This window comes from Myxine glutinosa, chromosome 14, assembly GCF_964187855.1.
Source record: "Myxine glutinosa chromosome 14, kmMyxGlut1.1, whole genome shotgun sequence".
NCBI lineage: Eukaryota > Metazoa > Chordata > Myxini > Myxiniformes > Myxinidae > Myxine > Myxine glutinosa.
Window position 1 is genome coordinate 29,749,498 of NC_136274.1, and position 17,941 is coordinate 29,767,438.

Genomic DNA, 17,941 nt, shown 5'->3' on the forward strand with positions numbered 1-17,941 from the left:
GTGAAACGACCCACCTAGAAAAAGGAAAACACCAAAAGGCACAGCAAAAACGCTGCAGTTATCGCTCAATCACCACAACATGAGTCACTCACAGGATATACTACGCCATTTGAAAAATCGCACTGAGAAAGCAAACACATACATGCACGCTAAGGAAAAGGGAAGGTGGTGGCATGATGTGGGAGGAACGTATTATTCAGCATGGAGTACCTGTAGTGGTTCCCACAATATAATGGATATGGATAATTTTGCGTTACGATGAAGAGGGTCCATACGTCGGTAAAGATTTTGGAACTAGCTCTACTCTAACTTCCTGGTGGGGTATGATGCCATGATGAGACTGGTTTTCATGTCAACAGGAGCGATGCACCCCGAATAATGCTCTTCTTCCAAAGTAATGGTCTGCTTGCTGTACCCATCTGAGCACTTGGCTCATGATACTGAAATCCAAGGTCCAAATTAATGTACCGTGTTAGATGAAGAACTCGTATTGCTGATGAAGGCTGGTGTTGATCCTCTTCGGCAAACAGGTAGAACACTGGATGGAATCATCAGGACGCTCAACGAGGTACGCTCACCGCCGTGGAAAGCAACAAGAGGTCGTTTCAGATGTCAACCCTTCGGCAGAGCAAAAGCTATTTGCATACCTCAATTTGTCGATGTCATCCATGTACTGTGTTGATTTGTCCATACGTATTGAAGTCCATGTAATCGATGTTAAGGTATATCAACGTCTTTTAATGTCATTGTCCTACATATGATAGATGTACAAGCTCTCGATGAAACCGAGATCACATTCAAAAATAATAATTAAATATTTGAAAGGGAAGAAGCCACAATGCCAGCCTTCTTGTCTGCACACAAGTGATATCATGTGACAAAAAGACTGCGTCTAACATTCCTCATTTATGTTTGCACAAACAGAACAGAGCCAGAATATGAGAGGAACGCACGTGATCCACGAGATAAGGCAGTGGAAGAAAAAGAAGCGAATCAGAAGCAGAAAAAGCACTCCCCACAACATTTGAAAGGAATTGGAGTGCCTGTAAAAGAGGATGAGGAGTGCACATACCAAAGGCCTTTGAGATATGAGCGCCAATACATTTCGGACGGACGGATGGACTGACAGACACCAACGTGAATTTGAGGGTTTTCTTAAAACTCAAGAATGCGGTAACGGACGTTGGTGAAATTTGGAACATATTACCTCGACGTATTTACTTCTGAAATTTGCAGCCGATTTCATCCGGTAGAAGCCGAGAAACAGATTGTCAGGTCCCCGGGGTTAAGACCCCCTGGGTGACAGATGGCCGACCGAGCTTTAACTCCGAGGCGTATGAGCCGAATTGATGGCGGTTCCTTTGGCACGTGCGGTGGAGGGATAACGAGGCCCTAACCTGAACAGACGGATGCCACGAGGGTTTTCCGAAACCACAAACAAATAAACGTACAAGACACAGGAATTGAAAATGCACAAATAATGAGTTTAATGAAAATAATGCAAGGAGAACAAAACGAAAGGTAAGGTAAAACTAATTCCTATATTGAGGCACCTCCATTCGGACTCGCAAGGGGAAAATACAAGGGGAAAAGGGAACACAAGGGGAAAACGAAACTAAAAATAAATAATGTTTCTGCCGGCCGGCACTTAACTCTGGCCTCGACGAGCACTTGGTGGGGTCGCCTCAAATCACTGCGCAGGAAACGCACAAGATGACTTGGAGCCGCTCCCGTAGCCAGCTGCCGGCATGAGGCAAGCAAACAGGATAGCCTCCTTACGATGGGAGCTATCCACAAAACTCCCCCACAGCTCCGAGGTTTCTCTCAGGCACACACGGAACAAAGCGCAGCCGTCACAAAGCCAGTACCAGAGAGAGCGAAAGAATGCATCCGCCTGCTACGAACACCAGAACCGAGATAGAGCAAAATGGCGGTCGCTTTGCCTTTTCGTTCCAGCGCTCGGATGTTCCACGATGACGTCACACTCTAACCAATGCCAGCGCCCCACCACTCCAGTCCATGGCCATGACCAATCGTTCCTTTCGGGGGTGGGGATCCCTTGCCAATCGGCAAATGTGACAAGCTTTTCGGTGTTGTAATGTGCCCGAGCTAGTTTCCTGACAGCCCTCGTCTTATCACAGGCCGATTTATTATAACCACAAAGGTCAGATCACAAGAGGTAGGACGGACATGGGGATTATTCTTACTCCCTAAGCTACATAGCACAAGAGCCACCCTCCGTATGGCCACACATCACACTTAATCCGAACACACGGAGCAGACTTATTTACATGAAGATGATCTTACGTGACATTCGGAGCATGGCAATCTTATACAATCCTATCTCGACTAAGGTATTTCATTACCTACCCCCACACACGTAACAATATTTTCAGTCCCCACGTTAAAGATGCATACAGAGAAACGATCCCTTATATAAAGGGAGGGGCGCTTTGCGCTTCCCATTGATTTATTACACAAATCTAATGTGCTGGCTCAATGGCCGATCTGACTCAATCTTTATCTGTTTAGTTTCCTTCCGATACTTTAGTGCTGTATTTGGTCAGTTATTTGATCCAACATAACAACCACGTTTCATCTGAATCCATCCACAACTTTGACATATCATGCTCACAAAGAGACAGACAGACAAACGGGTGAAAACATAACCTCGGTCCACCTTCGGTAGTGGAGGTAATAACGGGTTTCATTGAATACATCGTTTGATCCCCACAGAAGTTCCCATATCAATGCATATTCAAACCCAGAATCAAAAACTCAGTTAGTCGCACACTAGAATGGCCTGTCAACTTCTTAAAGAATACGTTGAGGGACATACAGTTGAGGAGAACGAATTTCACATCCCAAGACTAACCCGATGCAGTAAACATCCGGGGGACGAGGATCACAGGAGAGCCAGGCCTTGAGGTTTTCAGGTGGAGATCGGCCATTTACGTTCCACGATCCCACGAAAAACCTACAATGGCACACAGCACAGTCTCAGCCAATTGGGGAGACACTAAGATTAATTGGATTGGCACAATAAGATTATATCTTAAATGCTAGATGTCTCCAGAGAAATATTTAGCTGCTCTCATGGGTGTAAATGCATGACCCTCAAGCCAAAATGACATGAAGACAATAACTAGAACACAAGAAAAAAAAAGGAAACAAAATGAACCCCAAGAGGCAAAGAAAAGAAACAAGTAATTGTTACAAGACCTGACGTCTGTGTTTGATGTGAACTCGTGAGCTCTCTGAGCCAAAGAATGGCGGGCTATTACATCCCTCTGGCTCAGATGGAGAATACCCCCTGGACCGAGGGGTGACAGGGGAGTGCATGGGATCGTTCTGTAACAATCCTCCTTCCTGCAGCAAAAAACCCAAAATAACAACAACGTTATTGATTTTGGAAACATTTTCCTGTGGAGCAGTCAATAATATTTCACAATTCTGGATCAAAATTAAATAAACCATGACTTTTGAGCTCCATTTATTGAATCAAAGGGAGGTGCAAAGCGTCCCTTCCTTTTTTTGGGACGGTTTCTCTATATGCAACTTTAACATGGGGACTGAAAATTCGTTTCTCAGCTTCTACTGATATATTGTGTATATAAATATATATATATAAATACATACACACTTTATACCCCTTTAAAATATTTAAAAAACAATTCCTAATGGATAAAACATCAGAATCCCAAGCTGGGGATTGTGGGTTCAAATCCTGTCTGGGTTGAATATTTTTTTCCCCTTACTTTTTCATGTCTTTCATATCGTCTTGAATAAAGTCTTGTGGGATGAACAAATGCATTTTGTTCGTATTTAAAATGTATCTTGGGGAAAATGTCAGGGGCATAGAAAAGCCCCCTTTATATGGTACGTGCCATATGGCAAACTATAAAAAAAAGAAGGGATATTCTTGGGTAAAATGCCAATGGTTCTAGAAAAGTTCATATAAAGGGGCGCCCTACATCTGGCAAATAAAATACATCTACTTCTGCATGCAGCTGTATGAATCAAATTGGCATCCTTCTTCTGAACTTTTCTAGAGCATTACTTGGTTCTTCCTCAGAACATAAGGGTAGTCCAGCATGCACACGAGATTTTTTGAATGCCCCTTATTTTGTATTGTTTGGCAATTTCTACAAGCTGTGGAATGTCTCTTCTTTTCTATACTTTGCCACATGGCATGTACCATATAAAGGGGCCTTTTTTATGGCCCGAGCATTTTCCCCAAAATACATTTTAAATACGAACAAAATGCATTTGTTCATCTACAATACTTTATTTAAGACAATATATTTTAAAATCTATTTACAATATCTCACCGAACACTCACTTTTGACGGATTTTGGAGAAGCGTCCATTTGTGGCATCACTGGACCTCGGTATCGGGCCCGACTCAGGCTTTTGCTGCACGGGGCGTCGGGACCTTTTGGGGGATCTGAGGATTCGACTCCGTAGGCTCGGGGAGACAGACTCACTGCTTCGAGTCCCAGGTAAACTGGGGGTGAGGCTAGAGCCTAATACAACATGCAACTGGTTTGAGCTCAAAACGGATGCACAGTACGACCAGGACATCAAAACCTAAGTAACAAACTTTTATTCTCATACTCTTCCGCGAGGTTATGAACATTTTTTTAAAAAAAAAAAAAATTTTTTTTTTTTACAAAGCCATTAAGTCTGTGGGTTGGTATCCGAAGGGTTGGGGAGGGGGGGAGGTTCATTCCACACTGACCTGAAAGGTAAGGGTAATTTTAGGAAGTCGTTTAGCTCTTTCGTGAAACCCTTATATAGAAAACGAGAAAAACAGTGTCATAGCCCCTGTGGTTTTAGTAATTCTGCTGTATGGAGTTAAAGGTCATCAGTTGGCCATCTTTGGTCAGATTACAAAACAAATTCTTCTACATATGGATACATTACTAACATAATTGTCTTCGATTGTTGTTTGCAAAAAATTTTGTCTTCACTATTAAGAATGCCTAACTATACCCAACATCTCCAAAAAATTTAATGACGATCAAACTAATTTCGATCCAAAAAACGCGATTTTTATTTTTGGAAAAATTGTCTTATGCACAAAAGTATTCTCAAAATCGGCGAAGGCAATTTGACAAATGGCCTCATGCACAAAAGTAGTCTCAAAATCGGCGAAGGCAAGTTGACAAATTGCGCTGAGCACACAAGCCGTCTCAACATCAGCGAAAGTAAATTAATTTTCAACGAAGTTGAAACGACAACGAAATGTTTGTAACAAATTTTAAATCAAAATCATTATTTTCGAATAAAATCTATGCCTCGGTATGAGGGAGTTCATCATAGAAACGCTGGTTTTCTACGGGTATCACGTCTTTCAATGTCTGTAAATCCCGAAATTTACGGAGGGTGATCGGCAGAGGAGCCTGGAACAGTGGTATCCAGGACTTAGGCGTCGTTGTGTCGACGTGTTGTGGGAGCAGCGTCCATTCGTCAACGAGGAAAATCGGCGAAGGCAATTATGTTAGTAATGTATCGATATATATATATATATATATACATATATATACATATATATATATATATGTATATACATATATATATATACAGACTTGGCATTTAATATGGACATTTTTTTTCTTTTCTTGACTTGGGTTTACTTTCTTAACTCAGTATATCAATCTGGTGAGTTTCTTTTACACTTTGGTGATTTATTTGTTAAAAGAACCATGCCACTGATTGTCTGTCGCAGCAAGAAGTCAACAACAGGATTATATCACAGGTGGCGTGGCAAAATGTACGGACAGGTGCATTTGATGATTGGCTTCACAGTCGGGTATACAAGGGTTGTTGCTTTCTGTATTAGTGGAAAACAACTGCTGCACATCTCCAAAAGTTATTGCCGCTTCCTCTGGAGATGGTCCGTCAACTCGTCAATGCTGTTTGTCATGGAGTGGTGGCTTTACGAAATTACGGCATGAAACAGCGTGCTATTGCTCGGCAGTATGGCATCACTCAAGGTCAGGTGTCAAAGATCCTGAAACGAAATGCTCAGAGGGGTGTCCCTACTCCAATACCGAGGCCAGGACGTCCACGCAGAACCACAAGGAGGGATGATCGCCAGCTGCACCGGTTAGTCCGCAATGGCCGTACGAAGTCAGCTAATCGGCTTAGGGCTGAGTGGCAGCAACTGACAAATGTGCCTGTATCCAGAAGGCTAGTCAACCAACGACTGGTTCAAGCAGGCTATCGTGCCAGGCGTCCCCTGAGAAAGCCACGCCTGACCAGACAACACCGCCAGCGCCGATTGCAGTGGGCCAGAGAGCACCGTCAATGGCAGCCAGGACACTGGAATCACGTGATCTTCAGTGACGAGTCTAGATTTCTGGTCTGTCGTCAAGATGGCCGCATCCGAATGCGCAGACAAGTGCATGGAACCTACAACAAAGATTGTATAGTTCCAAGAGTCCAAGCTGGAGGTGGTGGGGTGACCGTTTGGGCTGCTTTTCATGCAGGGGGCAAAACTGACCTGGTTGTTCTGAATGGAAACCTGAACCAGTTCAAGTACAGGGCCATTCTGGAAGAAACATTGCTTCCATTTGCTCGTGCAGCCTTTCGAGGAAGCTTTGTCTTCCAGGATGACAATGGCCTCATAGTGCTCGCATGATCCAACACTTTCTTGCTGACCGTGGTGTAGAGCATATGGAGTGGCCTGCCATGTCCCTGGATATGAATCTGATAGAGAACTTGTGGGCAGAATTAACGCGTCAAATCGACCACTTGGACCAGCAGCCGACCTCTGTGCGTGAATTGCAGCAGGCTATTGTCACTGCATGGCATGCGATTCCTGTCCAAACCTTGGCAAATCTCGTGAACAGCATGCCTCGACGTGTACGTGCTCCTGAATGCTCGTGGGGGTTACACGAAGTACTGAACTGTAATTTTACTGTCGGTAATCCCAGTCATAATTTAGCTTTTGTTTTTGTTGAAATTTTTTTTGGCTAATGTGCAAAATAAAGAGATACTTCTGGAAAACGTACAGAAGTTTAACACAGTACTGTCCGTGAATTGAGTTCGATATCAGTTTACATCACTTTCAAGGATCTATTTATTTGCTTCGAAATGTCAAATGTGGTTTTTGTTTCTTTTAAAGGTCACATTAACAAAATCTAGAATAATTTCAACATAATTCCAATGAACTTTTGGTTCTAAGACATCTTGAAAAGTAAGTTCACCCCCACTAAAAAAATATTCCATATTAAATGCCAAGTCTGTATATATTGTTGCGGATATGGGATTTGCATCCATCCATATCCGCTTGTAAATATTCCCCTATTTCCTCAATACTTCCCAACTATCCCCAATCCCCCATTCCCTAGTCCCATTTTCTGTAAACAACACTCTGTAGACCCGACCTCCCCCTATTTCCCCCCATTAAATGTCGCATCCAGGTCCACCGCATCTCACGTAGACAACTATAGGACATCTTGCTAGTTATTCTTAGTCTATGTCAGTTAAGGATTCGTTTCCATTAATTCTGACCCTTCGTTGCACCAGAATGTGATTGTATGGCACCGTTAGGAAGTTTAGGACCTCCCAATACCTCCCCGCAGCTCTTCCTCACGGTTCAGAAACAACAACAACAACAACAGCAACGGCGGCGGCGTGCACAGGGAGTGCGCGTCCTCACTCCGGCTTGGTTGGTAGGGGGTGTTGGGAGGGCACGAGGCCTTCCCCACGAGCCGCCATCAAACATGTGCTCGACGGGGTTACCAAATAGGGGCTCCCTGTCAGCTCCTCGTCAAGGGCGGAGCCCGGTAACCCCCGCACCCAATGGAAGCGGCGGACCGGTCCCATCTGGGGCGGAGCCAACCAGCCGAGGGCGTGTCACTCCCCGTTGAGCATGCGCAGCCGAGGGAGTGGTGACGTCAGATGCGCGCTGAGCTTGGAGAAAGAAAGACGCCACTTCCGAGCGCTGTGAGGCCTCCCTGCATCTCTTGGACCGTGCTTGATCCTGTCCCCGAGCCAAGGTGCACCTTGTGCTATCGACTACCTGTCCCTTCCTGCCATCAATCCCTGTGTAAGTCAGCCTTGTCCCGTTTGTGTGTGGTCTGTCTGGGATAAGATAAGATTGTATTTAAGTGCCTATCTCTTCTGTGTCTTTACCTCACTACCTTGTAATCTACCCCTTTTCTCCACCACTAATTATACCCTCCTCCGGAGGTCTTGAGAACTGTACCCCTTGTGTCGTTTCATTTATCCCAGTCGTTGTGTCCTTTCCAATCATTGATTTAGCGTAGCGCGATTTGGCCAACGTTCGGGTGGAATCGGGTGAGTTGGGGAAGAATCGGGGGAACTGTTAGGTCGCGGCAATACCACCGCTCGGTAAATAACATCTAATCCGCGATCCGTAACAATATATATATATATATATATATACTCAGAGGCAAAAGTTATTGTGACATGGAATTTTTTCATTGGTAATCTTGTGAATTAATTTTTGGATTTGAACCAGAGAAAGAGTGTGTTAAAATGGTCGAAGAAACGCAACCAAGCAGTTGCTGTTCGAATTGTACGAAATTTTCAAGAAGCGTGACATATTCGAGAAAAATGGCCAGCAATGTTCACTTTAAAAGGCCAGACAACCAGACGCTTATCATTTCCACTCAATGCAGTCTTAAGAAGTGCAGAAGTCAGAAAAACACCTCTATTCATCGTTCTGGAACAAGTTCGACATGCCACGCCTCGGGGAAAATGACAGATGGAGAGCTATAGGTATGCTTCAGTCTGGTACCTCGCAGCGTGACGTTGCTCGTCGATTCAACGTCCATAGAAACACCATTTGGCACAGCTTCACCGAGCTGACGGCAGGACACGTGTCTACAGGTGCACAGGTGAACGTTACATCAGGCCATGTGTTCTGGAAGGGAATCATTTTGGAGGGGGGGGGCGTTATGATCTGGGGTGGGATAACAGCTGCAGCAAGGACGCCAATGATTATGATTGAGGGGAACTTGAATGCTGTGAGGTACCGAGACGAGATTTTGCAAATGGCCGTTTTACCGTTTTTGCAACAGAACGGCCCTGGAGTGACGTTTCAACACGATAACGCCAGACCACACGTTGCTGGAGTTGTACAGCAGTATCTTAATCAGAACAATGTTAATGTGTTACTCTGGCCCGTAAGATCCGCTGATTTGTCACCCATTGAACACGTCTGGGATGAAATGGAGCGACGTTTACAACGTCATCCGAATCCTCCAACAACGCTGCAGGAACTCCACCAAATCCTTCCTCGCATATGGAATGATCTTCCCCAGGACTTTCATCGACGTTTAGTGCACAAGCACAAGGGGGACACACTCGCTACTGACCGTGTGAACTTGCTTGTGAACCCCCTCTTGTGTTGTGGCTCATTTGCATATGCCATGTGCGCTGTTCTTATGGACTGTTGATCGTTACCACACCTTGAAAGATTTGTCTTTCCATGTAATAACATTTCATTCGCGACAGTAAAAGTTTAACACTGATTCTGTTTGTTGTTTGTGTGTCACAATAACTTTTGCCTTTGAGTATATATATAGATATAGATATAGATATAGATATAGATATAGATATATATATATATATATATAGATATATATATATATATATATATATATATATATATATATATATATATATATATATAGATATATATATATATATATATATATATATATATATATATATATATATTATATATATATATATTATATATATATTATAATAGCCGTAGATGATTCTGTCTGTCTGTCTGTCTGTCTATCTGTTGGGTGTCTGTCCGGGGTGTGGCTTACTCGGTTTGCAGAGTAGCTCCACCCATAGCTCCACCCATTCTGGGAGTGGCTATAAACAAATATCCACCATTTTATTAACTCGCATAGCTTTGAGTCCTGTTTTGTAGGCCCGTGGTGTCTTGCTCTCCCCCAGTTTTATTTCAAATCAAATTCGATAAATCATTTCATTTTTCACAGTCGCTAACATAGTTTTAGACTCGGTTGAAAAAAAACGGGAAGAAAATCCGATGAAAGTTGCCGTTTATAGAACGAAATGAATTCTCAAAGGCCTGTAACTTCAAGGCCATTGAGTCTCTCTCACGCCTTTATCTCCAATCTAACTCACCATATGATTTCATTTTTATCGATGGTTTTACTTTTAGACTCGGTGTCAGCAATAATTGAGAACAATCCACACACGCGGGAAAATGCAGAGATATATTTTTTAAAATCGCGTCATGGTGTATCATACACCGCCCAACATGACACCGCCGGGCGCCGGCAATGTGTCGATATATATTAAAAATTCGCTTTTGCTTTTCCGTTATGATATATTACTATTTCGTTTGATGATAGTCGTCACAAAAACGTCAACAATGATGCCGACATATATTTCTTCGTTTTTATTTCATTCAACATATTAGCCGGAAGTAAAATATGTTTCAGGAAATTACCGAGAGATATTTCTTCGTTTTTTTTATTAGTTATGTGCGCATACACTTTAAATAGGTTTATTTGAAATCTTTAATTTTCCACAAACATTCCACACACGCGGGAAAATGCAGAGATATATTTTTTAAAATCGCGTCATGGTGTATCATACACCGCCCAACATGACACCGACGGCAATGTGTCGATATCTATTTTAAATTCGATATATCATTTCATTTTTCACAGTCGCTAACATAGTTTTAGACTCGGTTGAAAAAAAACGAGAAGAAAATCCGATGAAAGTTGCCGTTTATAGAACGAAATGAATTCTCAAATGCCTGTAACTTCAAGGCCATTGAGTCTCTCTCACGCCTTTATCTCCAATCTAACTCACCATATGATTTCATTTTTATCGATGGTTTTAGAGTCGGTGTCAGCAATAATTGAGAACATTCCACACACGCGGGAAAATGCAGATATATTTTTTAAAATCGCGTCATGGTGTATCATACACCGCCTAACATGACACCGACGGCAACGTGTCGATACATATTAAAAATTCGATATTTCATTTCATTTTTCACAGTCGCTAACATAGTTTTCGACTCGGTTGAAAAAAAACGGGAAGGAAATCCAATGAAAGTTGCCGTTTATAGAACGAAATGAATTCTCAAACGCCTGTAACTTCAACTTCAAGGCCATTGAGTCTCTCTCACGCCTTTATCTCCAATCTAACTCACCATATGATTTCATTTTTATCGATGGTTTTGGACTCGGTGTCAGCAATAATTGAGAACATTCCACACACGCGGGAAAATGCAGAGATATATTTTTAAAAATCGCGTCATGGTGTATCATACACCGCCCAACATGACACCGACGGCAACGTGTCGATATATATTAAAAATTCGCTTTTGCTTTTCCGTTAAGATATATTACTTTTTCGTTTGATGACAGTCGTCACAAAAACGTCAACAATGATGCCGACATCTATTTCTTCGTTTTTATTTAATTCAACATTATTAGCCGGAAGTAAAATATGTTTCAGGAAATTACCGAGAGATATTTCTTCGTTTTTTAAAATTAGTTATGTGCGAATACACTTTAAATAGGTTTATTTGAAATCTTTAATTTTCCACAATATAATTTACTTGCCATTTATCATTTGATGATTACGAGACAAATTCCTCTTGAGGATCGTGACAATTCATGCGCTGCGTGGAAACTTCTATTTCCAAAATGAATGAGACGATCGATGAAGAACGCAGACTTGAACAGGATGCAGCAAGAAAACGAATGAGACGGGCGAACGAGTCCATCGACGAACGTCAATGCAAACTTGCGGGGTCACCCGTGGGAATCCCACGGGCATGGATGTGTGTGACATTTCGACATATTGAGTTAGATGCTGCACATTCATTTTTACAAAATGGTTACTGGCAAGTCATCAGATCCAGAAATGGTGTAAAAACCACCGTTTAGAGGCCATTTTTCCCCGCAAAGCGGGGGTTGGCCTTTTCGGGGACCGTGGTAGTTGTTGTTTTTTTGTCCCCTTTTTGAAGCAATGTTTTACGGCCGGATGCCCTTCCTGACGCCAACCTTTTTTGCCGCCTTCAACGACAAACAGGGAATTACCAGTGAACTGGTACTCAATTAGCCGACCTCGGAAGGATGACAGGCTGAGTCAACCCCCCTGGCATTAATTCGGCGATCGACCGAGATTCGAACCCAGGATCCTAAGCCGGCACCCTAGCCGCTAGCCCAACACCAGAAATGGTGTTGACCAAACACCAGAACCAGAAACCAACACCAACACCAGAAACCAGAAATTATTTACGCACAAGCACAAAAGCAAGACGGGCCGATTTCCGATTCCGACGGGCCGACGGGCGAGACGGGCCGATTTCCGATTCCGACGGGCCGATTTGGAGCAAGAAAAAGAACGAGACGGGAGAAAAAGGAGAGAAACGAGACGGGGAAAGCCGATTGGAGAGGCGAGTGAGGCGCGATTGGAGAGGAGTGTGAGGCGCGATTGGAGAGGAGTGTGAGGCGTGATTGGAGAGGAGTGTGAGGCACGATTGGAGAGGAGTGATTGGAGGGGAGTGTGAGGCACGATTGGAGAGGAGTGTGAGGCACGATTGGAGAGGAGTGTGAGGCGCGATTGGAGAGGAGTGTGAGGCGCGATTGGAGAGGCGTGTGAAGGATTGGAGAGGAGAGGAGTGTGAGGGATTGGAGAGGTGAGGGATTGGAAAGGAGAGGGATGTGAGGGTTTGGAGAGGAGAGGAGTGCTAGGTGGAGAGAGGAGAGTGTCAGGTGGAGACAGGAGAGTGTCAGGTGGAGACAGGAGAGTGTCGGGTGGAGAGGAGTGAGGGGTCACATATTATGTGAAATAACTAAATTCACACCATTTCTGGATCTGATGACTTGCCAGTAACCATTTTGTAAAAATGAATGTGCAGCATATAACTCAATATGTCGAAATGTCACACACATCCATGCCCGTGGGATTCCCACGGGTGACCCCGCTAGTATATATATATATATATGTATATATATATATATATATATATACACACACACACTCTCATGTATCGTCTTTGTGCCAAGTTTGAGCAAAATTGGTTCAGGTACGTCCGAGAAACGGTTGGGAACACGTTTAAGCAACAAAATGGCTGCCAGTCGGCCATCTTGGATCGATCTCGAAAGAAAATGACGTGCCTATGTCAGCCATCATTCATTATCTGTGTGCCAAGTTTGAATAAGATCAGTAAATGCATTTCTGAGAAATGGTTGAAAACCTGTTCAATATTGTTGTTTTACAACTAAAAAGGTTGCCAGTCTACCAGTCGGCCATCTTTGATCAGATCGCAAAATAAAGTGAAGAGCACATGTATGCCACCATATACTGTGCTTGTGCCAAGGTTGAACAAAATCGGACCATGCGTGTTCACCAAATGGTTGGGGACACGTTTACTTAACAAAATGGCTGCCAGTCATTTTCCTGATCTCAAAAGGAAATGACGTGCATATGTAAGCCGTCATTGATTAATTATATCTATGTGCCAAGTGTGAACAGGATTGGTGAACGATTGTTCGAGAAATGATTGAGGATGTGTTCAACATCAGGTTGTTGTTTTTTAACAACTAAAATGGCCGCTAGTCGACCATCTTTGATCGCATCGCGAAACAAAATGATATGCATACCATCATGTATTTTCTTTGTTTGTTCCAAGTATGAACAAAATTGGTCCATACATCTCCGAGATATGGTTATAGATGCACGCATGGACAGACGGACGACACCCAATCCATAAGCCCCCACTTCGGACAAAGTCCAACGGGGGCTAATAAAGAGTCCAGTGCTGGCTGGTCTCTGTCTGCATGTGTGGATATGAATTGCTCCTTGATGAGCCTTAGACCTGGTAAAAAATCGCAATGTAATATAAATAAAATACAGTTTGTTTTTGGACCATGTATGTATGGACCGACTACCTTCAACCCATTGGTTGTACAGCAAGCTCGACTCCAGCCACAAATGTAACCCAGAAAAAATAGAAAATAAAATCATGCAGTCAACATTTTGTGAAGCTGCATTGGTTGCAGGCCTCAGGCTTCAGGTGTCAGCCCATGGTCCAGTGCATTTTGAATTATTTGAGATTGTATATAACCACAATGTATTATATATGCATTATTATATTGTCATGTGTCTGCCCTGTAGTGAACACCACAGGGCGACACGGATGACCAAACAAGCTTTACTCCTTGGCGTTCAATCCAAAAATGACGGTATTCTTCACACACGAGGGAAAGGAGGATAACGAACTTACCTGGATGGCTTCCACCCGACGTCTTCGCACCTAAATAATCAATCAAGTGAACTACAGAATTAAAATGTACAAAAATACCGGCTTTATTGAAGAAATGCCGGTAACCAAATGATGCATGATAAAATAAAGTCCTAACTGGAGCGCCCCCATACAGACTCAAATACAAACAATGGGAAAAATAACTGTAAAAATTAATATGTGTTTGTGTAGCACTTGGCTCAAACCGGCTCTTGAACCTAGTCAGGAATCGTCCCGGGCCCGAAAATGCATGCGAAAATACGCTTGTTGGCGCGAAGTCTGTGCGTGGGAACGACTTTGGCACGCAGATCGCTCTTCCAGCCACCGAGCTCAAAGCGAGCAGGCCGTGCTCGTCCATTCGCCATCTGATCCACACCAGCACCCACATCTCCCAGCGCAAGAGCGCTATGAACTCCGACCACTCGCCGTCGAATCCCGAAAATCAGAGCAAGCCGAGACTCAAGAGGACGAAGAAGAGAGGAGAGAGAAAATGTCAGCAAGGCAACCGTTCATTGTCAAAGCCAGGACTCGAGAGGACGAAGAAGAGAGAAAAGATCAAGAGAGAGTGAGGGAAAGCCAAGAGGAGAAAATGTCGACAGAGCGTTCTTTTATACTCAAGGCTCTGACCTCATCTCACGACGTCTCCGTGTCCGCTCCTATCAGCAAGTACCATCTTAGCAGTCCTTGCGCCAATCAATCCCGGACCAATCACTGCTCTTCGGGGCGTGGACTCCCAGGCCTGCCTGCTTGTGTGCTCATCAGGTCGGTGTTATCAGCGGTAGTGCTCAATGTTCTGCTTCCGGTTGGTTTTTATTTAGTGTGGTAAATGCATGATTTCGTAGCTAGATCTGTGTGCTGCATGTGTCATAAGGAACAGAGGAAAAATAACTGAGGCCATGACATACAGGGGATTAATTAGCCATAATCCTTAACTAATTAACATAACCCCACCCCTCATGACGGGAACAAAGATGCCCTCTTCCACGACATACGGTTTACCGAATCCCTACTTATGATACATGGGGGTTTCTTCTTCTTCACGACAGTTGGAGCACACTACCTATGCAATGCTACCTGGACTAAGGTATTGCCTACCCCCCACAAATGTAACAATATGTATTATATATGCACATAAGCAGTAGGCATGTTCTTGCTTCACATATATACCCCAAGTTATTTTTATTATTTTTGGGAGTGATCGCAACAGCAGTTTTGTGGCCTATACACCCCCACCCCTCACCCACCCCTCACATAAAGAGACAATTTGTGTAATAAATTAAGGTTTTTGTAGGTAATTTTGGCTTAAGTCTGACTTTTCAAGGCTGAATCATGTGAAAAATTGCAAGGGTCGCCTGTCATTTTGACAGCCTTTTCTACTATCAAAAATAATACAGTAATAGGAAGTTCTTACTTTTGGAAATACAAGCTTAGTACGTGGTTTGGTTCAGCAAAAGGATACTATTGGAGTGTCCATCCCACAAGACATTAGAGGGTTTCTCTCTTTGCATGGATCCAATTTACACCAACGATGGACCAGGGTCGTGCATTCCACTTACCTTGTTCGTACAACATCGGCCTGGAAGCACAAGCCTTACAAATGCAAATACACTATAACCATGGGGCTTGTGCTCGCAGTACAGTTTCCTCTTCATCGAGAACAGCTCAAGCATTGAAGGCTTTCTGTGTGAGCAATATGCTAAACAAGGACCCGTTCCCGTTTTTGATTTTTACACCATCACATTCACATTTGTTAAAATCAGCAAACACATGCTCACATTTTCACCAAAGGTTTGATACAAAAAAAATTGTTTCATTTGCTCATCTCACCTCACCACACGACACAAAACCGACTGATGCTCCCCCAGAAATGTCCTGTACCTGAAGACACAACATATGAACCAAGAGAAGGTGGGTTCAAGCCGAGAAGGTCTGCCTCAGGAACTATGAGGGTATTCTGGACGGTGTTGGTTCGAATCGCCACTGCATTAGGAACATCCTGTTGGTCACGCACCTCAGGTACTCGGTCACCGACAGGCTGGACTGCTGGAAGGTCTTGGAAGCACAAAAGGTCCTCTTTGAGGCATTTTGGCACCACCCGGGTACTGCTCGAGTGGCCCAAGGTGCCAAAACCCAAGGGGTCGTCAATAAGATCTTGTTGTGGAGCCCATTCTGCAATGCTGGCCATTTCAGGTCGGCCATCTCCTTGTTCTGAATCTGCAGCAGCTTCTGAAACTCAAGAGAAAAGATAAAATGGTTATTTAATTCATCATTACTAACTCTCCAATTCATTCCACCTACCTATTGAATCATAAAGGAAACTCCATTTTAAAATAAAAATTCACTCTCTAGCAAAGTTTGATATAATAACACAAGGTTCAGATGACTGTATTTCATACCCACACTTCAGGCCTACACGCATGTGGGATGACCAAAAAGGAAGATTAGCAGCATATTCAGAATAGTACAACACATGGAAAAACTATAACGGCACTCGGTAGAGAGCAGACCGACGCCTGGTTGGCCACATCACTCAATGGTGAAGAATCACTTAAAAAATTCTCCGAGCTGGATCCAGATCCGGATCTTCACCAAAATTGAATCGATTCTTCATCGTCACACACACAACCTGTCCAACAAGTTTCGTCCAAATCCATCCATAACGTTTTGAGATATCCTGCTATGTATCGATTTTGGGCCCATCTCCCAATGGTGAAGAATCATTTAAAAAATTCTAGTAGCCGGATCCGAATCCGGATCTTCACCAAAATCGAATCATTTCGTCCGTGTCACATACATCTCTGCCAAATTTCGCCCGAATCCGTCCACAACATTTTTTAAATTATTTTTGTATACAAGATCGAGGCTCGTGAAAGAGCTAACATTCATCACACAAAAAGTCAAACCGACACATAAAACACAAAATAAGGGGAGCGGTAGACAAGATGGGGAGAGAGGGAGAAGGACACAAACACAACATTTGAGAGAAGGGACATCGAGAGAACTGTGGGAGGGAGAGGGCTTGGGGGGAGGTGGGAGAGGAATAAAACATATGGACACTGTAACGACTTCCAGGAAAGAAGTTGGAATTTCAAAAAAGTGTATCTGGGGTGAATTAGCGGGGGTAGATAAGATCAAGGTTTTGGATGGGGGAAGATAAGAGATAGTGGTGAACAGCTGTTTTAAAGACCTGGAGGGAGGGGTGGGATTGAAGAGAGTGAGGGAGTTTGTTCCAGAGGCGGGAGAAAAGAGGAGTGAAGGTTTCTTCAGTGAAGTGAAGAAAAGAGGACAATGTGCCAAGTTTCAAATTTTTCCATTCAGTGGTTTCCGAGAAATAATTTTATTATTTGCTTTCAATCCAAGATGGCTGCCATACCACGTGACCTATGACGTCACAATTATCATAAAAAAACATTCTGAATGGGTGTCACTCCTATCCTGAAAATTTGGTCTCAATCGGACATATATGGTTGCTGAGAAAAACGAGGTTTAGCCCGGACGTTACAGACGTACGGACGGACGGACGGACAACCCGAAAACATAATGCCTCCGGAGATTGTCGGCGGAGGCATAAAAATACATCTTTATTTTCTCAGTCAATATACTTACCTTGTGTAGAAAGAAAAACCTTGGCATCAATGTCGTAAAGCA

General features: G+C 43.4%; 1 protein-coding gene across 3 annotated transcripts in view; it reads right to left on the reverse strand.

The window, feature by feature from the left end:
- Positions 1–17,941, reverse strand: part of LOC137439553 (inositol polyphosphate 5-phosphatase OCRL) — a 64,939-nt gene that overhangs the window by 16,536 nt on the left and 30,462 nt on the right. For all 3 annotated transcript variants that reach the window (XM_078768073.1, XM_078768075.1, XM_078768074.1), the window contains exons 3-6: positions 16,172–16,525; positions 4,343–4,526; positions 3,223–3,369; positions 2,876–2,977 (exon numbers count right to left, since the gene is read on the reverse strand). In XM_078768073.1, the coding sequence (XP_078624199.1) occupies positions 2,876–2,977; positions 3,223–3,369; positions 4,343–4,526; positions 16,172–16,525 (787 nt within the window). The remainder of the gene's footprint in view (positions 1–2,875; positions 2,978–3,222; positions 3,370–4,342; positions 4,527–16,171; positions 16,526–17,941) is intronic.